General features: G+C 32.2%; 12 protein-coding genes across 12 annotated transcripts; 7 read left to right on the top strand and 5 right to left on the bottom strand.

The window, feature by feature from the left end:
* Positions 1-93: 93 nt before the first annotated feature.
* On the bottom strand, positions 94-1946 carry CYP520A1 (cytochrome P450; the record flags this gene model as incomplete). The annotated part of the gene is made up of 6 exons (XM_020578523.1): positions 94-344; positions 423-477; positions 548-917; positions 978-1324; positions 1388-1810; positions 1890-1946. 6 exons carry the CDS (start codon positions 1944-1946, stop codon positions 94-96), a joined length of 1503 nt encoding a protein of 500 aa, XP_020431392.1.
* Positions 1947-3400: 1454 nt separating this feature from the next.
* Positions 3401-4881, top strand: PPL_07688 (uncharacterized protein; the record flags this gene model as incomplete). The annotated part of the gene is made up of 2 exons (XM_020578522.1): positions 3401-4523; positions 4610-4881. 2 exons carry the CDS (start codon positions 3401-3403, stop codon positions 4879-4881), a joined length of 1395 nt encoding a protein of 464 aa, XP_020431391.1.
* Positions 4882-5128: 247 nt separating this feature from the next.
* PPL_07687 (uncharacterized protein) lies at positions 5129-6432 on the bottom strand (the record flags this gene model as incomplete). Its single annotated transcript, XM_020578521.1, has 2 exons — positions 5129-6238; positions 6358-6432. The coding sequence occupies 2 exons, from the start codon at positions 6430-6432 to the stop codon at positions 5129-5131; spliced, it is 1185 nt and encodes a 394-aa protein (XP_020431390.1).
* A 256-nt stretch (positions 6433-6688) lies between these two features.
* Positions 6689-7482, bottom strand: PPL_07686 (uncharacterized protein; the record flags this gene model as incomplete). Its single annotated transcript, XM_020578520.1, has 3 exons — positions 6689-7162; positions 7252-7337; positions 7476-7482. 3 exons carry the CDS (start codon positions 7480-7482, stop codon positions 6689-6691), a joined length of 567 nt encoding a protein of 188 aa, XP_020431389.1.
* A 328-nt stretch (positions 7483-7810) lies between these two features.
* Positions 7811-8502, top strand: PPL_07685 (uncharacterized protein; the record flags this gene model as incomplete). The annotated part of the gene is made up of 2 exons (XM_020578519.1): positions 7811-7883; positions 7946-8502. The coding sequence occupies 2 exons, from the start codon at positions 7811-7813 to the stop codon at positions 8500-8502; spliced, it is 630 nt and encodes a 209-aa protein (XP_020431388.1).
* A 55-nt stretch (positions 8503-8557) lies between these two features.
* PPL_07684 (uncharacterized protein) lies at positions 8558-10286 on the bottom strand (the record flags this gene model as incomplete). The annotated part of the gene is made up of 4 exons (XM_020578518.1): positions 8558-9076; positions 9150-9242; positions 9318-9368; positions 9441-10286. The coding sequence occupies 4 exons, from the start codon at positions 10284-10286 to the stop codon at positions 8558-8560; spliced, it is 1509 nt and encodes a 502-aa protein (XP_020431387.1).
* An 895-nt stretch (positions 10287-11181) lies between these two features.
* PPL_07683 (uncharacterized protein) lies at positions 11182-13260 on the top strand (the record flags this gene model as incomplete). Its single annotated transcript, XM_020578517.1, has 4 exons — positions 11182-11697; positions 11770-11820; positions 12097-12555; positions 12586-13260. The coding sequence occupies 4 exons, from the start codon at positions 11182-11184 to the stop codon at positions 13258-13260; spliced, it is 1701 nt and encodes a 566-aa protein (XP_020431386.1).
* Positions 13261-13704: 444 nt separating this feature from the next.
* PPL_07682 (uncharacterized protein) lies at positions 13705-21578 on the top strand (the record flags this gene model as incomplete). The annotated part of the gene is made up of 9 exons (XM_020578516.1): positions 13705-14214; positions 14297-14494; positions 14679-14758; positions 14824-15184; positions 16266-16308; positions 16620-16913; positions 17161-18367; positions 19445-19937; positions 20061-21578. The coding sequence occupies 9 exons, from the start codon at positions 13705-13707 to the stop codon at positions 21576-21578; spliced, it is 4704 nt and encodes a 1567-aa protein (XP_020431385.1).
* A 401-nt stretch (positions 21579-21979) lies between these two features.
* PPL_07681 (uncharacterized protein) lies at positions 21980-22411 on the top strand (the record flags this gene model as incomplete). Its single annotated transcript, XM_020578515.1, has 1 exon — positions 21980-22411. The coding sequence occupies one exon, from the start codon at positions 21980-21982 to the stop codon at positions 22409-22411; it is 432 nt and encodes a 143-aa protein (XP_020431384.1).
* Positions 22412-22831: 420 nt separating this feature from the next.
* PPL_07680 (uncharacterized protein) lies at positions 22832-24169 on the top strand (the record flags this gene model as incomplete). Its single annotated transcript, XM_020578514.1, has 3 exons — positions 22832-23004; positions 23086-23829; positions 24160-24169. The coding sequence occupies 3 exons, from the start codon at positions 22832-22834 to the stop codon at positions 24167-24169; spliced, it is 927 nt and encodes a 308-aa protein (XP_020431383.1).
* Positions 24170-24516: 347 nt separating this feature from the next.
* Positions 24517-25072, top strand: PPL_07679 (uncharacterized protein; the record flags this gene model as incomplete). The annotated part of the gene is made up of 2 exons (XM_020578513.1): positions 24517-25021; positions 25056-25072. 2 exons carry the CDS (start codon positions 24517-24519, stop codon positions 25070-25072), a joined length of 522 nt encoding a protein of 173 aa, XP_020431382.1.
* Positions 25073-25235: 163 nt separating this feature from the next.
* Positions 25236-26980, bottom strand: PPL_07678 (uncharacterized protein; the record flags this gene model as incomplete). The annotated part of the gene is made up of 4 exons (XM_020578512.1): positions 25236-25402; positions 25557-25715; positions 25832-26097; positions 26913-26980. The coding sequence occupies 4 exons, from the start codon at positions 26978-26980 to the stop codon at positions 25236-25238; spliced, it is 660 nt and encodes a 219-aa protein (XP_020431381.1).
* Positions 26981-27106: the final 126 nt, after the last annotated feature.

Genomic DNA, 27106 nt, shown 5'->3' with positions numbered 1-27106 from the left:
AACATTAATAATTATACTAGATAGTATAATTTTGATTCTAATAAAATTTATTTATTTAATTTGATATATATACTCTATCTTAGAGTTGGTTTTTTATCTCTTTGTTACAATTACTTTATATGGTAAAGTGTCCATTGTTAAACCGATTTGAACGTTTTCATCAATCATTTCGTCAGATACTCTTTCAATCTTGAATCTCTTGACAATATGTGCGATAGCCAATAAAATATTGACCTCTGCCAAGTTATTTCCAACACATTTTCTTGGACCAAATCCAAACACCAGTGTAGGTTGTGAAGCTTCAACTTTATTTGAATATCTCATTGGATTAAATACATATGGGTCTATTAATAATTTTTAACAAATAATTAGTATTTCTCTTTCTTTTTTTTTTTTTTTTAATGAATAATATTAATAATTACCTTTCCATATTTTTTCATTTAAAGATGCACTAAAAAAGTTGGTAAATATCAATGTCTAAAAATAAATGCAATAAACCAGGATAATTAATAATTGTTTAGGAATAGAGAAATAAACTATAACTTACATCTTTAGGAATAAAATAATCATGGAAAACAATCTCTTTTGAGGTTCTATGTGGAAGTGAAAGTGGTACTATGGGTCTGAGCCTCCAAACCTCTTTGATAAAGTTTTGGGTGATGTGCAATGAAGTACGCATATTGGTAAAGTTAAACTCGTTGTTTCCATTTTCGAAAATAGTAATCTCTTTGTGAATCATCTCTTGATACTCTGGGTAGTTTGCTAGGAATACAATACTCCAATCGATAGTAGAGGCAGTTGTGTCTGTTCCAGCTATAATAAAATCACTTGAATTCTTTAAAATACAAACGTCATCCAATATTCCTTCTTTATGATTTTCAACTTCCAAAATGAAATTATCCATAAAGTTTCTTGGACTTTTTAAAAAAAAATTAATATAATCCATTTAATTAATAATAAATAATCTTATTACATACTTATTAGGATCAATAGTATCTTTATGTTCTTGGATATACTTGTTTAAATGTCTATTTACACAATCAATTGCATTTTGTAAATTTGTAAACTGTATAGGAGTTGAAATTAATAAATTTAGTTTCTTAAAATTCAAAATACAAATAATTTTTACATTGGAAAATGGTTTCAATAAAGGTATAAAATCACCTGGATTTCCATGTGACATCCATTTGGCAACTTCATCAGTGGCATGAATCAAATCATCGAGGTCATTGCTTTTTCCAAGTTCATAAGGTGCTTCATTTGATAATAACAATTGAAATACAGCATTGAAAGCAATCTTTTTAACATAATATCTAATATTAACCTATTTAATTAATACAAAAATTTAATTAATAATAATATTAAATGTATTAAAAATTTAACATACAGGCTCACCAGATTCTGATTCTTTTTCAATAACATCTAAACATTTAATTATATTGTTGGTGAGTGTTTTCTCCATCTGTAAGACCTTTGATCTGGTAAAAGCACTGGCCCATATCGCTCTGCACATGCTCCAGGTGTCACCATTCGAAAATCCAAGATCTTTGAGTTGTCCGACTATCGCTGAGAGTGGTGTAATGTAACGGTCTGAGAATACATCGGAATGATTAACCAAAGCATCTTGGATGATATCAGTTTCACTCAAGACCACAGCATACACAGATCCCATCCACAACGAGTAGATGTTTCCATACTTTAAATAGAGATTGTGGAGAGCATATTGTGGTTTGCCTTTGTCGATCAAGTGAAGATTTCCTATAATCGGTAAAGGAGTTGGTCCAGGCGCACTAAAAGGTATTCTTTTTTTCTATCAAATAAAAAATAACAAAAAATATTAGAAAAAAGATTAAGATTTTTATTGTGGTTTTTTTATAAATAGTTATTACCAAGTGTAAAAAAGTTATTAATATTATACAAAGAATAATAGCTATGATTATATCCATTTTTATTTTTAATGTTTTTGGTAATCAAACTTGATGATGATTGAATAAAAGTATGATTAAAAATAGCTTTTTTGTTTTTTTTTGTTCACTTTTAACATTCTCTTTTTATAATTTCAATCAAAATCTAATCAATACCAAATAGGATATTAATCAGTTGATGAATTGTTGTAAACTTAACTTTCATTAATTGCACTTCATTCATTTCATTCTTAATTAATTCACTACCTTTTCATTAGTGGGTCTAAAAAAACACAAAAAATTTTAACCAATGAAAAACAAAATAAATCTGTTCACAAAGAGGTGAAAAAGGATGTTGGTTTGATACTATTTGAACACAAATTCATTGAACACAAGTGGGTAAGAGGAAGAGTTTCAACCGACAAATACTTTTTTAATGAAGGTTAAAAACTTTTAAACATAAAACTATTTTTAATCAATACTGATTTTTTTACTACCAAAACATAACCAATAGAAAAACTTGTAAACCAATATTATAAAATCATACACATAATGTTTATTATTATTATTTTTATAGTCGGTTAAACATTATACTTACAAACTTATTTTAATGAATATACTAATATTATAAAATCGTCAAAATCAATATGATATTAATTGTACAAAATAATTGAAGTAGATTTCTAAAAGCGACAGTGAATTTCAACCTGTTGTGGAATGAAAGCTTCGAAATTTGAAGAAAAAATTTAAAAATAATTCAAATAAATTCTGATCAACAAAATTCCAATTTTGATGATCGAATTTATTAATTTATTTTATTATTATTGTTTTTAAAAAGGAGTCGCTCAAGTCTATCAACAATAAATTTATTAAATGAATCGAATCAAGTTCAAGAATCAATTTTGACAGATAATGTTGTGATCTTGAAGCTCAATCAATTCTGAAGCCCACATTTAAAAATAGAAGATATTTATATATAGTACTATTTATATTGAAATGTAACCTAAGAAATATTGAATGACTTGAACATTCAAATCTATGTAACTATGCTCGGGAACATATTGCCCGATATATATATTCATTATAATATTAAACATTGTTTTTTTGTGTTTTTGTTTTTGTTTTTTTGGTTACCCACAAGTCAACCAAATTTTTTGATATTCTATGAATTCCACATATGTGGTTAATGTTTAATCATCAAACAAGCGCATCTATATCATGTTCATATCCGTCCAAGTGATATTCTATTGACGTGTATTTCTGTTTATAATATCCATTAATGTTCTATAATAAATATCTATCATTATTCGGTATGACAGATTATTGATTATTATTTATTTCCTAAAGATATTTTTTATTTTCGGGTAGAATTGCTTTACTCTTGAACCCATGAAAATTGAAATTTTAACTTTGTACTGTACAAACCAAACCTTTAAATAGTTTGTAAAGAAAATGGTTACCAATCAAATTAAATCAATAAATAATATTAATAATAAATGAAAATTCAATTATTTCTATTTGTAATCATTGCAATTGTAGCAATTTCAGCTCAAACCGACCCATGTGCAACTGGCCAAGCTTCATCCATTAGCCAATGGGGTATTACTTTTAACTTTGACAAAGCATATCCATGCGGAAAGTTTGTAAATGGCGATTATTGGGTCACTCCAACTACTGCTGGTGGTAAGGTAGTGATTAGTTCAATGCTTCCAGCTTTCACAGGTACCAGAAACGGTTGGATGGCCAATCCAAATCATCCACTTAACCATGGTTTCGATAGTGAAATCGGTGGTTGGACTGCCTCAATGGTTCCAGCTCTTCCATATTCTGCAAGTGTAAACACCTCCATTGTCAAAGCAATCTCTGAAGCTGGCGCTAACCACTGCAATCAGCCATACACTTGTTTGAGCACTGCTGCCGTTCTCACTGTTTTGGCCGCACCACCACCCACCGGTTCATTCCGTCCTGGTTACTATGGTCTTCCAGTCAACAAGAAGATCTACTCGTCCCTCAACATGCAGACTGCACTTCTGCCATCGTTCGCTCCAGTTGCTGATACTCCAACCTTGGCATCGCTTGTCACTCGTTTCGAGAGAGTGCAACTCGACCACAAGAAAGACTGGACCGGTCGTGACCTCCATCCACACCTCAACTTGCCAGACTACGGTTCGATCATTGCCAGTGACACTGGAGATGCCGTTCTTCGTTTGATGCTCAACGATCCACTCTCTGCCAAGATGCCATTGTTGATCCAATATGTCCAAGCCGGTATCGACTACTGGAGTATGTACAACGGTGGAGTCACCTGGCCAGTCGATGGTGGTATCTTCATTGGTCGTAAGCTTCCAATTGCTTTTGCAGCTGTCATGCTCAACGACTCGGCTATTTCTGCCAAATTGAAACTCGCTGGAACACAATCATTCGGTGAAGACGGTCAAATCTACTACAGTACCAACGCATCGATGGTTCTTTGGGGTCAAGAATGCGATCCAGATGACTACTGGGATTGCGCACTCACAGGAGCTGCTCAAGGAACCAAAGATTGTCGTGATCCATTCGGATACATCGATGGTGGTATTCCAGGTGATCTTTATCAAATGTGTTGTACATCTCAAACTTGTAAGTTATTATTACAACACACATAAAACATAGATAATCTTTATTAATTCTAATCAAAACTAACTAATCTTTATGCAATATTGTAGGGAAGGCAACTGTTCTTTCACAAAGACTTATGCCAAAGGTACAATGTGCTTTCAACAGTCCACTTCTTCTTACCTATGTAGATAGATGGGTTAGCTCTGGTGCTCACACTCTACCAGATCCATATTCTCTCCAAAGAGGTGGTGTTCTTGGACCAAGCAGATTCCCACAATTCAATGGTAAAAGTGCGAACGACGGCTATTACTCATCCTCATTTGCTTATAACATGTGGGCAACCTATCGTGCTACAGCACCAGTCACAACTTGCCCATAAACAAACAATTCTAACTATTATAATCATAAATATAATAAATTTATTTTGTCACAATTATTTGGAGTTCGCGAACTTTTTTTAAATATTTTTATTTATAATACCTGTAATTCCTAATTGATTTTAAATTATGAGACATGTCTTATAAAATTCCTCTTTACAACTCGCAATACTATCAAAAAAATAATAAGAATTTCAACAATTGGTTTGTGTTGTTGTTGATTAAAGTCTGATTTTTTGATCACGTGTTTTAATTTGTAAATAGATTAAGTTGTTCCAAGTTGAGATTCAACCATTCTTGTTCAGTGCGACAGTAGCTGTCAATACTAGCTAATGTACACTCTGATCTGTTTGCCAACAACCATTTAACGACCTCCAAGTTTTGATTTGCGATCGCTCTATCAAGAGTATCTGAATCGCATCCTTCACTTCTATTATTGTGTAACCAAATGACGATATCTAGCTTGCCTGCACGTGCTGCATCTGTCATAGCCGCAGAAGTGCATTCTGATGTACAATTTTGGTTCAACCATTTTACAATTTCAACGGTTCCTTGACTACCGGCACTGTCTAGACAATCTTCACATCCACCTTCGGTATTCTCATGCAACCATGATAGCATCTCTAGATTATGGTGTCGAATTGCACTCCACATTGCTTCTGATGAACATTGATTGATGCCAATTCTCTGACTAACCAACTTGATAATATCCAATCGATTAATGTATGCTGCCATATCTATTAAATCATAATATTCACCATCACTATTGAGATCATCTAAATACTTGTTGAGAACATACTCGATAACCTCTATATTTCCTCCTGTTATTGCATTGTAAAGTAATAGATTGGAGGAATCTCTCTCTAGATCCATTGCTCTATCAACCTCAAGATACTGAAGCATATCTAAAGGTCCTTCTCTTGCGGCATTATCAATGGCAGTGTTGACAAAACTATCCTTGTTGTTTGGAGTACTACCGACTTTTCCCACCAAGAATTTCAATAGCTCGAAATTTCCAGAGAGTGGTGCATTCACCATCATACTGTAATAGTCCCAGCTATACTGTTGAAGTTCATCCAATCCAAAGATATAATGAAGAATATCCGATCTACCGTACTTTGAAACCAAACACATCAACATATTTGGTTCACATTTATTAGATCGAAATGTTTTCTCTCTATCTAAACCTAGTTGTTCTAACGAATATTGAAACAACTCCAGACTGCCACCAATGATAGCACATTCATAGATTTTAGACTGAGAGTAATTATCGAAACCAAAACAATCTCCTTTCGCTTCTCTATCAATAAAGTATTTCTTAAACATATCCAAATAGTTATAACTGCCATTAAATACGGACTACTAGTCAAATCATCCCAACTAAAAGTAGGAATGGGATCATCCTCTGCAATAGATCTTCCTATAGCCTCGTAAGATCTTCCTACAATATCAATAGATTTTCCTATAATCTGATTTACATGTTTTACATTTTTAAAAATTTTTTTATGAATTACAAAATTATCAAATAGAGATAAGAATAATTGTTTATCCATATCTTTTTATCAAATAACCCAGAAAATATGATCATCATGTAAAAGATTAGCAAAGTTGTTTTTTTTTTTTCATAAGGTAATGAACATGATTCCAGAAAATATCTAGAAATTTTATTTTTTTATTAAAAGAACCTTAATTAAAATTGATATATTTTTGGATTATTATTTTTGAGATATTCAAAGTTGTAGGGGTGATAAAGTGGTTGGAGTGGTAGTCTAAGGTTTTGAAGAGTGTTCATTATAATGAAGTTTGTTGTTAATATTCATTGGTAATGAGTGGCTCACGTTGATCCCTAAGCTTATTGGCCAGTCTCGATAGTTTAGATCTCTTTTTGATGTAGACAAACAACAAGGTAATTGTTATTATAACTACAAAGATTGCAGTACCACCGACGATCAAACCGATGTCTTCCTTTGAGAGTGTTTTCTCGTAGTCACAGATAATGGCAGTGAAGTATCGACCACCAGCGGGATTCCAAGCTTGGTCTACTAAAACACAGCTACTGTAGTCACTGATGTTACTACTAAAAGGATAGCTTATGTTGACCATCACCGAATTTAGATAACCTCCGTTGACTATGATTTGTTTGCTTTTCGAGTTCCAAGAGTAGTTTTGAGTCATAGGAGACCACAATGTCTCATTTATTGAAATGAAATCTGGATATTGTGGTATCTCTAAAACTCTTCTATCGGATTCTTTCTCTGGTAGATAATAACAATAATCAGATGCCTACAATATAATAAATAAAGTACAAGATTTTTGTTATTATTTTATTTTATTTTATTTTTTATTATTTTATATTGTAAAACTAAACTTACATTCGATTGATCACAAGATGAATAGAAAACTTTGAAACTCTTACTTGTCAATGACAAACTCTCATTGTAAAGAAGTGACAAAACAACTAAAAACAATATATATTTCATTCTCTGTTATATCTATCTGTGATGGATTGATAAACAATGGAGAAACCAAAAAATTAAAATCATTGATTTTTTTAATTGTTTACAATACATTTTCTAGTGTCATCACCAAAAAATACATGACATTTATCGGGACTTCCACCGATTTTATTTTTTAGATTTTTTTTATTTTTTATTTATTTGAAAATTCATAAAAATCTATTTGGCAAAGATATAAATAAAGGATTTTACAAATCCCGATTGAAGATCACTTAAATATATGTGAATATTTAAAATTGTCCTATCCTTTTTTTTTTAATTCTTTATAAAAGAAATATGAAAAATTTTGATCAAATCAAAAATTTTTTTTCGATGAATTGGTGATATCTGTGAAACAATGTTTTGATTGTGATGATCAACATAAAAACTTTTATTTACTTCATTTCATTATTTTTCTTATTCATTCACTATAAAAATGGAACCACTCTCTCCAAAGCAAAATATATGTGATAATAACGATAATAGCAATATTGAAATTCAAAAGTCAGGTAAATATATCTTGGCACTAATTACACAGATCTGTTTTAACATTAATATTTTTAAACAAAAGAGATAAACTTTATTTTTATAAAGGAAACATATTATCAAGAAACTCAAAAAAGCACTTTTTCTACACATTTCAGTCAAAATGTTAATCTATTAGGTGATGTCATAACATATGAAGCTCTTTTGGAAGAGGCAAAAAAAACTTTAGACGAAGAAAGTAAGAAAAAAACAGAATACAATGAATCTCATAATTTACAATTAGCAATACCCGTCGATAAAGATCAATATGATGCATTATTCTCACACCCAAAGTCTAAAGGAATCTTGGATGGCAAATCTCCAGTCTACTACAAAATACCAAAAACATTCGCCGACAAACAAACTTTCTCGTTAGTTAATGGATTTATAAATCTCATTGAAAATAGATCTGTGTTGGGTAACCAATTACACTCACATCCAAACATTCATCCATTCAATAACATATTAACAACAAAAATCGCTTTTAATGTGCCAGATAAAGATATAAAAAATTACATAGAATCCACGGGTTGCACCCCAAAGTTACCCCAAAGATGCATATCAACAAAAGAATTACATTTTATTTTCCAAGGAGGAATTTAATATCAAATAAAAATAATAATAATATTTATTACAATTGTTTAGTTTTATTTATTTATCAATATTTATATTGTCTGTACTTTCTTCTTAGGAACTTTGAAAGGATATCTTTATCTTGGATAGCAACTGCATTATCAACAGAGTCTGGTAGAGAACGATGCTTACCGAGTAGCATCACGATGATGATGATCAGCTTTGATGTGACACCGAGCAACGTCGAGAATGAACTCTGAATCTTTGGATTGCCCATGGTGAGACCGACTGTACCAAAAGCACTGACCACTTCAAACATGACGTGGAACACGGTGAAAGAGTTGTCTGGAATATCTAAACGAGTCTCCTCAAAGATACCGATCAACAAAATACAAATGTAGAGAATAAAGATATCACGAATCAACAGGTCCTTCATAACCTCACGAGTTTTCTCCTCGGCTGCATATTTACCATTGACCGCCGAACCCTTCAACGAAATGACAAATGGATACGACGATACAAACATCAAACCAATGAATAAAAGCAACACTGAATTCGATAGTAAACTGATATCGATCGAGTTGAATCCTCCAGTTCTTGTTGACTATACAATTGTAATTGAATTGTAAGTAAGAAAAGCTTAACAACAATAAAATATAATGATACTTGATACTTACAATTGAATGGAATAGATAGTTTACAAAGGTATCACCAGATGACATTCCTGCGAACGCTTTTTCATTGGCTTCGAGAATTGCCATCAAAGATACCTGTGAGAATGTAAAGATAAACCAGACCGCAAGAAGAACCATCGTTGGTTTCGCTTGGAATAAATGTGTATATACAGAACGTGGGTTATTCAATAAATGTTCATAAGGATCTGGATCTTTAGAAATCTGAAAATATATTAATAATGTAATGGTTAGTGATCGTTAAACATCTAATCTTTGACTTGGTAAAAACCTTACTTTTCTTAATATAAATATGATAAAACGAAGTATTACAGGGAACAGAGTGTTACCCATTACTATCAGTATTGATATTACAAACAGTACAAACGAACTTCTATTTAGTTGTATCATGTTGTCGTTTAGCAGTGTAATGCCAACGTTGTTGAATGCTGAAATCGTATTGAAGAAAGACCACCAGAATGTATTGACTTTATTCGTTTTGATGATCGTCTCTACTGTGCCACCTGTATTAGACACCAGCAACAATACGATGAATCCTGTTAGGTAGACTGTTACTTGGTAGATTGGAATTATATATAAAAGCTTGCCAAGTGACCTGTACTCTATGTTCATCTCCAATATAAACAAAGCGTCTGGTGAGATGTCGTATTCATCGTCACCAACACTCTTTTCTTTCTCATCCTCCGATATCAGCGATAGGTCATGTTGATGTTCAAAATGATGAATCTGTGCATTATTATCGCTATCATGACTATTTGTATTACTATCGCTATTTATAATAACACCACCTGCGTTTGGTTGTACAATCTTATTATTTACGACATTCGGACTGTTTTCTCTTAGTGTAAGAGTAGTCATAGTCGAAGTCGATGAAGTCGTAACCAGTGAACTTGTCGTCAGTGTGTCGCTGTTACCTGATAACGAACTTGGTGATAATGAATCTTCACTTCTTCCACTGTTACCGACATCTTTTTGTTGTTGTTGTTGTAACTCCTGTTGTTGTTGAAGCTGTTGCTGAATTGAACTAGCATCCTCGAGATTAATAGAGAAGTGCCCGTGACGGTTAGAATAAGCACGACGCAGATAGTAACGACGTATCAGGACGACCGCCAACGTTAGCATAACAGTGGAACCTAGCTGCATTAAGATCATCAAGATGATCTGTGTAAAGACGGTCCACGACTGGATGTCGACAGTCAGCAGTCCTGTGCTAGTCAGTGCAGAGTACGATCCAAACAGACAGTCGATAAACTTGGTGTGCGACGACGGTCCTTCGATCATGAACAGCAACAAACCACCGACAAAGCCAACGACCACAAAATAGAGAAAGTGAAATCGATAGTAGTGATTCTTGTCGATGTACACCAAGAGCTCACTCAACAGTCGCTTCCAATACTGTTTATTCAAAAAGAATAAATCCATTCCCTCTATTAGTTCCTAACACTTTTTCAATAAATAAAATACTAATAAATAAAAAATTGTTTACTCTCGTTATTAATTAACTTCTTTTGTGTGTGATCTGTGTTGTTTTTTTTTTTTTTTTTTCACCAAGATGCTTTTTTTAAAAAAAAAAAAAACAAAAATTTAAAAAAAAAAAAAAACAAAGGGGGTTAAGCACATACAACACATTTATAAAACTTTTGAATGATAAGATTTTTCTTTGATTTTCATAAAATTGCCCCACCCGATTAATTGTATTATTTTTAATTATTTTTAATCAAAAAGCACAATTAATTGATTTTTACAAATTTGTTTTATTTTTAATTTATTTCTTTTTGTGTAAAAATAAACATTTTTTAAAATCTTTAATTAAACAATTTAAAGTTCATCATTTATACTCTTTTTGAATAAAAGAATTGTTAATAATAATTTGTATATATATATTAATATTATTTGTTTTTAAGATCTTCAACTTTAGTATAATACAATCTATTTTATAATCAATCCTAATACACTTTGTTAATATCTTGATATTATTTGTTATTGTTTGAACTATATATATTTTAATTTAGAATAAATGTCAGCATTATTTCCAAAAATTCTATTTTTTGGAAATCAAGAGCAATTCGATGCACTAAAAAGTCATCTTTCAGGAACAATTTGTATACAATTGATACATATTGACCGTAAACACCCAAATCAACCGATACCAATCAATGTTCTTGGCACACATTTAGGAGTGATCATCTCTCTTGATTGGTTCTTAGAAATCGACACAACAAAACAGTTTGCAAGTAACCAGAGCAAAATACTGGTCATCAATTTCGGAGGTAGTAAACCAGTTGGGGACCCACTCCAGCCAGGAATCAAACAACTCAAACTACCCGGTAGTATTCAACCAGTTAGCCAACAGATCAGCACCCAAGCCGAATCCGATGATGTTGACAACAACAACAACAACAACAATAATAATAATCAACATAAGGATTCTCGACTATGTCAAAGTTTCAAAAATGATTTTGAAGATTGGTTTAGTCATGTTGGTTCACCATCGACCCACGCTGAGTGTATGAAAACTGAATTAATGATCAAGGTAACATCTTTATTAATAATTACTATCATAGTTTTCTAATTTCGATTCTATTTCTAAACAAAAAACAAAAAGTACATTGGCATTCTTGATTATCTTTATAGAAAATCAGAGTTTGCACGTAATGTAATTGCTCATTTGAGTGGAATGAGCTCCTCCGATAATTGGGTGACTGTTAAATCAATTAAAGATTTTTTTAATTGTTTATTAACATTCAATCCTAACATCTGTCACAAATATTTATTTACTCATTACGTTATAACTCTTCAAGATGTACAAATACTGATGCCTGTGTTTGGCTTTCGAGACGTCAGTTCCTCTTCATCCTCCTCACCACCACTATCGCGTAAGATCATGTTGTTTGCACTGACTATTGTAGAGTCATTAGTTTACTCTCGTCAGCTATCGTCAAGTGATAGCGATGTAAGAGAACAATGTATTCGTGAAATATATAACCATTGCAAGAGACCAAGAAACAAGCTCAACTATCAAACCATTGCCAAGCATATGGACAACCAATTAGCTATCACAATCATGAAAATCATCACCGATCCTCTCCCACAGTTTCCACTTATACCACCCAGCCAAAACATTAGTCAGGAGTCGATGAGAGCTGATATCAACAAAGCTATAAAGGAATTGGAACCAACTGAAGACCATCTCTTGGTGAAAAGGGAAAACAACGATATAGCTGCCATCATTCAGCTATGGGATTGTATACGCCAGTTCAAAGGATTTGGTGTACCCATCGACCGGGAAGCCAAATACCAACTCTTGCAAGAGATTGCCATTGGACTTTCGAGTACGGAAATCAACGTTCGTCTCTTGGAAAACAAAATAGGCAAATTCCTACAGCAACTGGTAGGAGATCGCCCTTTTGACTTTACCAAGAATGACCTTGCCTACATCACAGGAATTCCAGTTAGATGTTTAAGTGACGTGCAGTGGACAAGTCCCGAAAATATATACACCTTCAACTTCTGGGTGGTGCGACAATTGCTGAAAAACAAACAGCCATTTATCATTGTAAACGACAGTTATAAATTGGCCAATGCTATTTCCGATATATTGGGAATGGAACAACAAACAACAGAATTCCATAGGCTTATGGGTGTGGTGTACTATTCGACACTGGATTCATTAATGGACAATCTGGCTAAACTGGAAGAGTACTTTGTGGAATGGAGAGAGTCAAAACTCTACAGCAGTGTCAAAGATCAACTTAGAGAAGAGAATCGTGTGACCAGACTTTCATACAACAACGATACTAGATGGGACTTCTATGCGAAGCTGATGTGTTTGCCTATCGACCAACAATATTTCTTCTTTAATAATATTATTGAAGTAACCAAATCAATCGATGCCATTGCGGACTCACAATATTCATTGTCACCTGCCAGAAGACGAGTAATATTTGTAAATCTAAATCTCAATAACCAAATTGAAAACGAAATAGAGAAATTCAACCACTGTGTTACAACATATCGTTCAATCACTTGGGTTGGTGTGATCTCCGAGGATGTGAAGTCTGGTTTGGAAGGATTTACCAAGGTCACACTTCTTTAAATTCAAACTATGTATAAAATCTTCATTTATATTATACTTTATTTACATTCATTAAATTAACACCAAATAGCCTGTTTAAAAACAAAAAATAAAAATAAATTTGGTTTATGCTATTTTTAGAGTTAACAATTTTGTAAACAAATTTAATTATTTTTTTCTCATTTTTTTTTTGGGTAATGAAGCTCATTGTGTGGTTATTTTTGATTAATTTTTAAGAAGATAAAATATTTTAGTTTCAATCACACTTTATAATTTACTTTATTATTAGTTTATATTTTTATATATCTTTCTTTGTTTTATAATATTATTTCTCTTTTTTTTATTTTTTTTATTTTCCACTTTCACTCAACATACATACCACATTAAATTACACTAAATAATTTTGTTTTATTATAACTTTTAAATATATTTTTATTTATAATTATATATTTATTGTGTTGAATAATGGACGTACTTTTTCCAAAATATCTGTTTCTTGGAAATCAATATGAATTAGATGCTTTAACAGGACAGCTTTCAAAAGAAACTTACCTTAAATTAACACATGTCGATCACAAACACCCAAATAAACCTATACCAATCAATATTTTTGGCACATATTTGTGTGTGATAATATCTCTTGATTTGGTAGCTCACTTGCCAGCAATCGATCCGGAGAACCAACTTAAAAGTAACCAGAGCAGAACACTGGTCATCAATTTCGGAGGTATTAAACCAGTTGAAAACCCACTCAAACAATCCAAACCACTCAAAATACCCGGTAGTAATCAACAAGTTCCCCAGCAGACCAGCACCCAAGCCGAATCCGATTACGTTAATAACAACAACAACAATAATCAACAACAACTTGAAGTTTCTCAACATAGTTTCAAAAGAGATCTTGAAGAATGGCTTAGTAAATTTAGTTCACCGTCGACCAACGCAGAGTGTGAGGAATCTGAATTAATGATCAAGGTAACATCTTAATTAATAATTATTATCATAGTTTGAGTGATATTCTAATTTAATTTCTATTTCTAAAAAAAAAAATAAAAAGATCATTGAGAATCTTGATAAAGTTTATAGCTCTTCCTATTTTGCACGTAATGTGATCGCTAAATTGACAAAGATGAACGTCTCCAATCATTGTGCGCTTGCTGCTTCAGCCATAGATTTCTTCACTTGTTTAGTGAAATGCGATCCTGCCATATGCCACAAAGATCTCTTTTGCGATATCGAGATAGATGAGCATGATGTAAGAATTCTGTTGAAAAAGTATGGTGATAAATACGACAGTTCCTCTTACCCCTCCTCCTCCTCCTTCTCATCGTCTAAGATTATGTCTTTCGCGCTAGCTATTATAAATACATGCATTGACTCTCGCCAACTGTCACATAGCGATACCGACATAAAGCTTGGAAGTATTCTTAGAATACAAGAAGATTGCAAGAACCAAAGAAAGAAGATCCGTCATCAAAAAACATCCAGGCTTTTCGACAAACAAGAGCACAGAACATTGGTAAATATCGTCACCGATGCTCTTCTCAAGATTCAACACACACCACCCAATACCCAGGACATTAGTCTGGAGGCGAAGATAGCCGACATCGATAAAACTGAAGAGCGTTTCAATTTGAAATCAACTGACGATTTCCTCAAGAAAAAGACAAACAAAGACAAATCCGCCATCACACAGCTCTGGGATTGTATTCGCCATCTCAATGCATTTGGTGTAGCCATCAACCAAGACACATACAAGACTTCACAGAATATAGCCTTCGAACTTTCGAGTCCAATGATCGACGTTAGTATCTTGGCATCCGATTTGGCCGTCCATTTAAAACAAATGTTTCTTGGCGAACATAATCTTGAAATTCCTTTCAGCTTTACCAAGCATGTCCTTGCCAAAACCACAGGAATTTCAGTTAGATGCTTTAGTGATGTGGTATGGACAAATCCGGAATATATTTTCACCTTCAACTTTTGGGTGGTGCGACAAATGTTGAAAAACCATCAACCATTTATAGTTGTTAATGACAGATATCATTTGGTCAAAGATTTTGCCAAGATATTGGAAAGGAACCAACAAACAACAGAATTCCATCGACTCTTGGGTGTGGTGTACCATTCGACACTGGATTCATTAAAGGACAATCTGGCTAAACTCGAAGAGAACTTTGTAGAATGGAGAGAATCCAAACTCTACAGCGAAATCAAAGATCAACTTAGAGAAGAGAATCGTGTGACCAGACTTTCATGGGATAATGACACTCTACGGCACTTCTTTGACAAGCTGATGTGTTTGCCCGTGGCCCAACAGTTTTACTTTTTAAATATTAAGGAAACCGATTCAATCAACGCCATTGTGCTTTCACCATTTTCTTCGTTGCCTGCCAGAAGACGAGTCATATTCTTGGGTCTAAATAGTCCATCAATTGTAAGCGAAATACAACAATTCAAACAATTTGTTCAAACACATAATTCAATCACTTGGGTCGGCGTTATCTCCAAGGATGTGAAATATGATTTCAATGAGTTGACCAAGCTCAAAATTCTTTAATTTCAGTAACCACTATGTTTATACCTTCTTCATTTATTTATATACTGTACATATTCATCAATTATTTGCAGTCAAAAAAAAAATAAAAAAAGAGAAATCATGACATTTTGAAATTCATTTCACAAATCCTATTTTTTGTGAACTTAAACAGTTTTTTTGCTTGGACGACCATAAAAATTACTACCATAAAAAGGTTGAATAAAATAAATAAAAAAAATGAATTCAACCTGGTTGCTTTTTTTAAAAAAATTATTGGCGACACTTTTTTGACAAACTGTTTATTGTTGGATTAAAATCAATAGAATTTGTTAAAAGACATTTATTTTGTTTTTTCACCCCAATTCCACTACGATTCAATCATGATGAAGAAAAACTATTCTTTTATTAATGTGAACATACTTAAATAAATATTTTTTAATTTTTTTTAAAATTAAATTTAAATTAATTAATAATTGTTTTTTTTTAGAACAAAACATTAAAATCACAAATCAAATCTTTTTATTTTTATAGTAATCTTCATATCACTTTATTTTTTATTTATATCTGTTTTTTTTTTCTGTCATTAAAAAGCTATATATAAAAAGATAAATATATATAATATTATATATAACAACAATTCTATTTTTTTTGAACCAACTTAAAAAAATTTAAAGATAGTAATTTATAAATTTATTTAATTATTTATTTTTGTTTATCTTCAACTTTTTTATAAAACAATCTTTGTTAATCTAATACTTTCATTATTATAGTTTAACAATATTTATATATATATATATATTTTGTAAAATGTCACCATTTTTTCGCTACTATCTCTTTATAGGAAGTAGACATCAATACATTAAAGCAAAGCTACTTCTTTCAAAAAGATATCATCGCGAATTTGTACATATCGATTTCAAACATCAAAATCAATGTTTACCACCAAATATTTTTCACAATTTTTTGTGTGTCGTCATCTCTAAAGATTGTGCAAATAGCTTGACAGAAAACGATTGCAATCAATTCGTAAGCTACCCAGACAAAACACTGATCATCAAGTTTGGAGATAGCATTTGTAGTCAAACTGTTGTCCGCCGACAATTCGATTTATGCGAAGAAATCGATCTATCCGAGAGTAATCAAACAGAGATCTCGTACAGGGCCCAATCCAATGACAATAGCCAACCACACACAGAGAGATTCGAAGATTGGCTTAATAATTTTAATTTACCGCTGACCTGGCAGTCTGAGAGCTATGAATCGGGATTCTTGGGAATGGTAACAAAACAATAATTAACGGAATTGTATTTAATGATTTTCTAATTTATATATTTTATTATTTCTAAACAAAAAAAAACAGCTCTATCCCATGATTTTTAAAGTTTATACAACTTCGGTATATGCTCAAAAAGTATTAGACTATTTGATTGCAGATAACGGCTCCGGTGATCATTCTCAGACTGTTTATACAGCCGTAGATTTATTCACTGATCTAGTGAAATGCAATGCAACTATTGGCTACAAGTTTCTCTTACTTGGCCACTCGATAACCGAGCAGGATATACAAGTATTGGTGGATGAGTTTGGTGATGAAGTCGACATTCCATCCTCCTACTCCTCCTACTCCTCCTCGTCAAAGATCATGCGTTTCGCCCAGGATATTGTTGTGGCATCACATAGCGATGCCGACACAATGAAGGGATGCATTATCCGAATGCATGAAACATCCCAACTCTCAGGAAAGAAGCTCCACTTTCAAGAGATTACCAAACTCATTGGCAATCAATCGAGAAAGATAACCGTGAATAGCATCACACCGGCTCTTCCACTGAATCAATCTACACCACCACCACCAACAAACAGTAGTCAGGAGATGATAACTTATATCGATTCAATTGAAAATCGATTCGATTTGAAATCAACACCCAGTTTCCGAGAGAGAAAGATAAAAGGGGATAGAGCTGCAATCACTCAACTTTGGGATTGTATACACCAGTTCAATTCAAGTGGTTTACCATTCGACCAAGACTCATACGAACGCTTGCAAAGGATAGCCATTGGACTTTCAAGTACACCAATCAACGTTGATGACTTGGCATCCGATCTAGCCATCTTTTTAAAACAACTATATCTTGGTAGATTTTATCCAGATATTAAGATTTTCGACTTTACCGAGCATGTCCTTGCCAAAATCTCAAGAACTCCAGTAAGATGTTTAAGACATTTTGGTGGTGATATGTGGACAAGGTCAAACATCTTCAACTTTTACCTTGTATGCCAGTTGTTGAAAAGCAATCAATCGTTTATCATTCTTAATGATAAATTCGATTTGGTCAAGTTTGCCTCCGAGATACTTGAAATTCAACAACAAAAGAGAGAATTCCATAGACTACTGGATGTGAACTACTCGGTATTGGATTCAATCAAGTACGATCTGGATACACTCGAAGAGGACTATGCCGAGTGGATACAATCAACTCTCTTCAGTGAAAAGCATAGAGATGGAATTCCTGTGACCAGACTCTCATCCGACAGCCATACTCGATGGGACTTCTTTGCAAAACAGATGTGTTTGCCTATTGGTCAACAGTATTTCTTCTTTAATAATATTATTGAAGAAACGGAATCGATCAACACCATTTCACATTCACCATATCCTACCAGAAGAATAGTCATATTTGTAAAACTCAATCACCAAAGTGAAAGAGAAATACAGAAATTCCAATGGTATGTTGGTACATATCAATCATTTAGTTGGATTGGTGTGATCCCAGAGGTTGTGAAATATGATTCTAATGGATTGATCATTCTCAACTGTCATAACATAAATTATTATTTTCAGTAAACACTCAATATCATCTACCTTTTATATTATTCAGTTTTACCACTTAATACAAAATAATAATTATTAGTTTGTAAAAAGAAAAGAGTTCGTGATACAAATCAAAAATCTATATATTAATTTGTAGTATCACGAACATTTATTTAAACTAATTGTTGAACTTCACAAATCAAAATAAAATAAAAAAATTTTCTTCCATTTTATTTTTTCCTTTTATGCTACTAGTGTGTTATAAAAGAGAATTTTTTTTTTTTTTTTTTTTTTTTTGTTTTTTTTTTTGTTTTATAAGCCACCACACACCGATTCAAAAAAATGCGCATTTTTTTTTTGACTGTTCTCGAAATGGGATGCGAAATTTTTCCCTCCAAAAAAATCCCACACTTTTTCCGATTTACTTTTTAAAAAAGAATTTACACATTATTACTTTTGAAATAATAATTTAGAGAACTAAATATTTCCACCATGTAATTGATCTAGTAAAAGTAATAGTGACTTTAGACAAAAACAAAATAAAAAATAAAACAAAAAAAGATAACAATTGAAAATAATGTAAATTTTGATTTCTCTTCCCCCTCTCTGCAATTGTTTTTTTGCTGAACAGCTGCTGTTGTTGTTTTTGATTGAAAAAAAAAATATTAAATTAAATAATTTTTAATAATTTTAAAAACAACATTTGATTTGGTATGGTATTTTTGTGTGCACAACAATCACAAATTAATTTATATTTATAGTTATTTTTAATAATCATTTGTTAATTAATTAAAAATTAAATATTTTATTAAATTTTATTATAATAATTAAAAATAAATAAATAAATATTATAGAATAGTCATGTCAGGTTACATTAGATCCAAAGCAGTTCTCATTTGCAGACAAAGTCAATATAATGCTTATATTGAAAGGTGTGCGGGGTTACGAGACAAAGTAGTTCATTTGTCTTTAGACTTGAATTGTAAAGATGACGTAATCCCACCAGGAATTTTCAATATTTATCACAAGGTGATAATTCCAATCAATTTCGTAGCTGAATTGAGGAGGATCGATTCAAACCAACTATCGAGTCATCCCGACAGAACAGTGGTCGTAACTCTTCGTGAACCCAATGCAACAAAGCGTGCCGGTGGATTTAGGTGCATACCTATACCCTTACCCGTTGTTGCTATAGACACTGGAGCAGAGAACGGATCCGTTCAACCACCCGATGCGCAGGGGTGCCACCAGATCAGTGAAATTGAAGAATGGATTGGTGACATCCACTCAACAAATTCCACTGCAGAGAGTAGTCAAATCGGTATCGACAGTGACTTTAATAATAACGTGAGTTAAAAAAAAAAAAAAAAAATAGTTGTTTTAAAATATATGTAATCTATATATATTTTATTTCATTTGTGATTTAATTATATTAATTAATTTTTTTTTTTTTTCATTAATTTAAAATAGTTTTCAGAAAAATTTGATATACTCTACACCTCGTGTCAATTTTTCAGAGAAGTCATATCAAAGTTGGTTGAAAATGACCGATTCCTCAACTTTGATGATGCTTACTACACTGCCAGAGAGTTTTTTTACAAATTGCTCAATACCGATAGTTCTATTCCATTCAAGAGTTTTTTTACAGATATTAACCTAAGTGCAGGCCATGTTCATTCATTGATGGAGCATCTTGTTGTACAACACAACCCTCCCTCCAAGATACTGGATTTCGTCGCCGATATCAAAAAGGCGAATGACATCTCTCATTTCCTTTCCTCGACCAAACCATTCCTAAGAACACTCATTCAATTATCCAGATTGTCAAGAAAGAAGGGTTCCGCCCGTCTCAAGCATATTGCCAAGTTCATCGATCACCCTGTGCATAGGACAATATTAGAGAATATCTCGCCATCCTCTACCAACTCATCTGTCAACGTTGTACCAACCAGACAACAAACAGTCACCAAGGATACATTGGTCAAAAAGATTCAGAAAGTAAAAGACATATATAAAGATTATAATCCATATTCGACCAAGATTGGAGTGGCAGATACGGTCCAAGCCAAAAACCAAGAAAATCAAGAGGAGCCAGAAAACCAAGTCCGTCTTACGTGGCTCCTCATTAAATGTTTAGATCAACCCTCGTTGGACTTGACCCCTGAAATCGTAGCATCCTGCCCAGAGTTCATTGAGATATGTTCCCGTGTAGCACGCAACTTTTCAAAGAAGGAAATCAATTTAGCCACTCAATCTAAATTGAGGAAGGATCTAATTGCTAGCATGGCACGGCCTGGTCAAGATGATGGAGTCATTGCCATGAACAAACCAATGAAGAAAGAGAAACTTGCTTCCGCTACTGAAATTGGAGCACATCTCCTCAACAATACGATATGGTCAGCCACTGACTCTATAAACTTCACAGCAATACACTTGCTTGCCAGTCAAAACCAATCGTCTATCATTCAAAACGATCCTCGTGGTATTGCCAAGTTATGGGTTGAGGCACAGTCGGGTCAACAAAGGTCAGATGCCATCAAGCAAATCATGGAGGTACTGGCAGAGCCCTCCATGGAGAAAGTGGAAAACCAAGTGGCTACACTCCAACATCTCTTCGCCGATTGGAGTTCCTGGCCCATCTACACCATGATCAGAAGCAAAGTAAGCAACGCACCTTCTCATAGTGTGCTTGCAGGCAATTGGGAAACGTTCATGGATCTTCTCGTTGAACTCCTGACGATGCCCACTCACAAGGAGTTCCAATACCTGGGCGTTGGTGAAAGTGAACATATCGATTCCATTGCCAATTCTAAATCGCCAACACACTTTAAGAGAAAGATATTCTTGAAGTTGGATAGCAATAACCAATCCCATGTTGAGTTATTCAACCGCTATGTGGAAAGATATAGAGATATCGTCTGGATTGGTGTATGTGACGAAAGCAATTCTTGGAATATCGGTGGTTTCACAAAACTAACACTCATTTAGACTGTCATCAACTTGATTTGTAGATCTACAAATCAAATCAAATATCAAATCAAATCAAATATCTATATATATTAATTTGTAGTATTACATACAAAATTTTATTACTAATTGTTGTTGAACTTCACAACAAAAATCAAAGGGGTGCAAAAAGCCCTCATTATTGTGATCATTTATTTTCTAAAAAAAAAGTCAAAATAAATTTTTTTTTTTTTGCATGATTGACTTCATTGTGTGTGCCAAAAAAAAAAAAAAAAAAAAAATTAAATAAAAGAAAAAGGAGGAAGGTGTGATCATTGAAAGCTTTTATTTTTTTCCTTTCATATAATATAAATTACTGTTGTTTTTTTTATTTAAATATTATAGATAAAGTTTAAATTAGAATAAAAAATAGTAAGAAGAAAATGTCAGGATTGTTAGAATTACCATTTCACTTCATCAGAGTACCAAAGATGAGATTGAAGACACCAAATGTAGAGGCACCATCGCCAATGGTTGTCTTCACATTCATCTTTTTCACATATTTCTTGGTGAGCTCTGGTATCATCTACGATTTAATTGTTGAGCCACCCTCAATCGGATACGTTCAAGATGAAAAGGGTAACAGCAAACCACAGGTATTCCAGATGTACCGTATCAACGGTCAATATATCATCGAAGGTCTCTCTGCAGGTACCATTTTCGCACTCGGTGCACTTGGATTCATCATTTTGGATATGAACAAGAAGAAGAACAACAACTACCTTTTCATCTTGGGTCTTGTTTTAGTCGTAGCCACCTACAATATCGCAATCGTTTTCCTTCGTATGAAGATCCCAGGTTATGGTTATTTCTAGAAAAAAAAACAACAAATCAACCAATAATAATCAATAACAACAACAAAAAAAAAAACAATAGGTGTAATTAATAAAATAAGCTTGTAGCTAAATCTTGTTATCCAAATATAAATCTAAAAAAAAATGACAACAGATAAGATATCATTAATAATAATAATAATCGAGGATTTTATTTATTTATTGGATCAAAAGTATCAATTTTAATCTCCAGTGTTTAGTTTAAATAATTATCATTTATTATTATCTGGTTAACCATCAAATCTGAATGTCTGAAAGTGATTGTTTAAAAAATAAAAAAACAAAAAAAATTCTGCCTTTTGATTGCAATCAGATCGGTTTGTTGTTGTTTATAAAAACAAATCTTAATCATTATTGTAATATTTTAGCTTTATAATTATAAAATAAATAAATATCAATGGAATGAAGAAGTCATTATATTCATTGGTATTCAAAAATTCGTTAATATGTAAATATATATTCAATCTAATACACAAGATATGTGAGAAAAGTTGTTGTAGATGTCATTACTCTTGGAGTGTATTGTGTAAATATCCAAAGGCGTTGGTTGGAAATAACTATCTAGCAGAGTTGAAGTTAGTGCTGTCAAGAGGAAACGCTACAGATTTCAATGATGAATCTGTAAGTGATTTATTCATGAACGTAATTAAATATAGAGATAAAGATAGAGAGATCACCGGGAATCTAGAGATGTTTGCTTATCTGTTGGATGTCTTCAGTGAAAGTGTAACGAGAGAAGGTGTATTCCGGTACTACAAGAGCTGTAATATTCAAGGAATTCTACATCGTGCCGCCAAATACGGTAGATTAGATCTCATTGAATATCTATTGAGCCGATATCATTCGTTTCAATTCGACTATGGATTTGCCATGTCAAACGCACCGTTGTCACATGATTTCCAATTGCTACGGTTCCTCGTTGAAAAAGTGATAGTCAACGATCCCGACAATCGCGATTGCTCACCAAGAGTATTTAATAAAGCAGCGAAAATGGGAAGAATCGATATGATAGAGTATCTACTTGAACAGCAATTCCACCGGTTTCCATCGAGTACAATGTTTGTTCACGCGATCAAAGATGGACATAAACACGTAATAGAGTATCTACTGAAATCACAGCATCACCCACTGAAAAATGAATCACACAATCTTTTGGATGTAACGGCGAAATACGATCAGTTGGAGATTATGAAGATACTTTTTACGTACGGTGTGAAATCAGGTGAGCGGGATCCTGCTCATCTAGCCGCGAAAAATGGAAACATTGAAATGGTGAAATGGATTGTAGAGAATGTTGAGATTGGTACCACCTCAAAAGCATTTGAAACAGCCGCTGCCTATGGGCATAAAGAAATACAGCTGTGGTTAAAAGAAAACTACTGTAAGAGTGAAGATTGCAAGTAACAATAAATGTTTTTAATTTCGAAATGTTGTAAATTTAATCAAATCCTTTATTTTTAATCAACAACTATTTATTATCACTTTAAAGTATGTTTTGATAAAGGAATTTAAACTTTGGAATGTTTTGGTTTACAATTGAATGTTCAATACCTCGCTTGGTATTGAAAATAACATTGTTAAACAAATGGTGAATATGGATACTGTTACAGCATTGTGGAAGCTGTCAACAGTGATTTTAAATAGAACTTCCTAAAGTCTTTGTAAACTAGTGAGTTTAGCTATATTTTTATCTTCATTTTAAATATATAATTAAATATCTATTTATATAGAATTAACTGATCAGGAAACAAGATAGATCACCAATTACATCTAATTCACTTTTCAATTTGATAATTCAATATCGTATTTATATAATATATATTCAAATCTTCTGAAACAAAAAAAAAAAATGATTTAAAATCCCCATATGAATCAATGTTTTGATTTTGGAAATCCTTTTTATTCCTTTCAAAAATTATTATTCAAAAAATACAAAGTATAGATTAATTTGATCTCTCATAGAGAAACTTCAACTATTTTGAATAACTTGAATCACCTTTTTATTTATAATCTATATTTATATATATATATAGATATTTACAGATAAATATACCTCTTTTATTAGTATCTCTTAGAAAAAAAACAAGATGGGATCAAAGCAAACAAAACCAGAATCCATAGACTATGAAAGCAAGTTGACTGCAATCAGTCTTAGTATCGATCAACATTTGACAGCAGTTCTCAGATCAACTGAAATCAAAAGTTTGAAGGAAGTGCACAGAAATGAGTATCACAAAAACATAGACCAAAAAGTAAAAATAACCACTTCCATTTCAATAGAAATCACCTTATACAAACTTAAGAAAAGCCAAGGAGATTCAGCTTATCAAGTCCATATCAATAACATCAGAGATTACATTGAACAATTGTGCAAAGAAGATAAGTATAAGGTGATCAAACAACGATGTGAGGCTTTAATGTTAGGCATCACTTGTGATGAAAGTTACTCTGAATGTTTAAAGAGAAACTGGAAGATGATCACCGGTGGAATTGGAGTAGCGTTTGGTGCTGCAATCTTGGTTATTTTGGTGGTCTTGCACTGTATCCCATTTTTTAACTTTGTCCTTGGAATTGGTGCTTTTATTGCAACATGTATATTAGGGAAATAAAGTATTTTATTAGTTAGCTCCTCTAATTTTTTAATATAAAAATCCAATAAAATGAATTTAATTTAATAAAATATATATCTTCTTTAGTATTATTTTTTATTGCACTGTCTTCAAATCTATCAATTAGAATATTTAAAAAAAAAATTTTTAAAACATTTATATTAAATTTAGTTTGTAGGGTTCGGAAAAAAGTTGATTTATCTCTGAGCTTGAATATTAATGAAAGGGATTGTAATATTAAGACTTTGGTTTGAAAGCTGTTCATTGACAACTTGATCAAAATTTATGCAAGCTTGTTCGATATCTGGAATAAATGTTTCAAGATCGTTTAAATCTGGCATCTCTTCCAATCCCTTAATCTTTCCTAGTGCAAAATGAATTTGATTTGAATTACTATTCAAACGATGCAATATATCATTTAGGTTCTGGAAGTCCTTCTTTAGTGAATCCATTGCCTTGGTACCAAAAAACAATAGTACCGCAGCACTAGCAATTGCTGCTATTGCGGCCAAACAAACTGCAATTAAGAGTTGCAAGTCCAAGTACAATATTGACAATTGGTATCAAATGCAACACAACCAAACCAACCAACAAAGCACCAACATGAGCAGCAATTAGACCTCCAGTTATCATCTTCCAGTTTTTCTTGAGACCTTCAGAGTAACTTTCCTCTGATGCTATTTTGGGTTGTCAATTTTTCACACTTTTCTTTCATTTTCAAAAATTGATCCTCTTTTCACCATATCCTCTATTATCTCTCTTATCTTCTGCAAATGACGTTGATAATCTATACCTTCACTTTTCTTCTTTTTGTATAGAACTATTTCTCTTGAAATCTTCTTAATGTTGTTGGTCTTCTTGTCAAGGTCATGGTGATACTGTGTGGTCACTTCTTGAAACTCTTCTCTGTGTTCTGGCTTCAAACCTTTGATATCCGTGGATCTGAGAACAGCAGTCAAGTGTTTGTCTATATCCAGTGCGACTGTGGTAAGTTGCTTTTCAATATCATAATACTCGTTTTTTAAGTCAATTTTAGTTAATTTTCCTCCCATCTTTTGACTATTAAATAAAATAAAACAATATTATGTTGATAATAGCTTTTTAATTTTAATCAATTTTTATTTGTTTAATAAATATAAAATGTTGATGAATTTTTTTTTTAGCTATTCATTTAATCAAAATAAATTTATTCAAATTAAACACTTCATTCTATTTTGAAAACTTAATTATTTAATTTGATCAAATTTAACCCAACAAAATTGAAAATAGAAAAATCAGTGCCCCAAAAAATTTGCACAGCTTTTGTGTTTTTATGTGCCAAAAAAAACCCAACATGTAAAATGAAAAATCACATGTGCAAACAAATCAAAATTATCAATAATCACACTCTCACAAACAAAAAAAAAAGCATATATATTTAAAAATCTCTTTTTTCTTGGATCCTTAATGTTTTAGAAGGAATTTCTATTTTGGAATCTTCACATCTAATGAACTTTTCTTTAAGATAATTTTATATCGAATTTATTTTAAATATCTTTTCAGTTCTGACAATAGATTTGAACACTATTAAATAAAACACTAGATAGTGTATTGTTCATCCTTGAATTGATTAAAAAATATATTTTGCAATGAATTCAAAAAGTAAAAGAAAATTTTTTTTTTTGAGGAATCTGTCGCCATTTTATTAAAATAAATATAATCAAATTAAACACTTCATTCTATTTTGAAAACTTAAATATTTAATTTAATCCAATTAAACCCAACATTGAAAAAAGAAATTTCTCTGACCCAAAAATAGAATAATCAGTGTTGAAAGATGCGAGAATACAAAAAAAGCTGTGCAAAAAAAAACCTAACCTCTTAAATGAAATAACCCACCTGTATCAACTAAATCCCCATTATAATCAATACGATGAATGGTGATGTTATTTAGGATTATCATTTTGGACAAAATAAAAAAAAATCCCCTAGTATCACTTCCCCCTAATTTTACATTTATCAATAATAAATTGAAAAATATATTTCACAACATTTTATTCTATTCAATAATTTAAACCATCATCTTTTT

The sequence above is a fragment of the Heterostelium album genome (assembly GCF_000004825.1).
Source record: "Heterostelium album PN500 unplaced genomic scaffold PPL_scaffold8, whole genome shotgun sequence".
Classification (NCBI taxonomy): Eukaryota; Evosea; class Eumycetozoa; order Acytosteliales; family Acytosteliaceae; genus Heterostelium; species Heterostelium album.
Note: the sequence above shows the minus strand (reverse complement) of the source record. Positions and strands in the feature narration are given on the sequence as shown.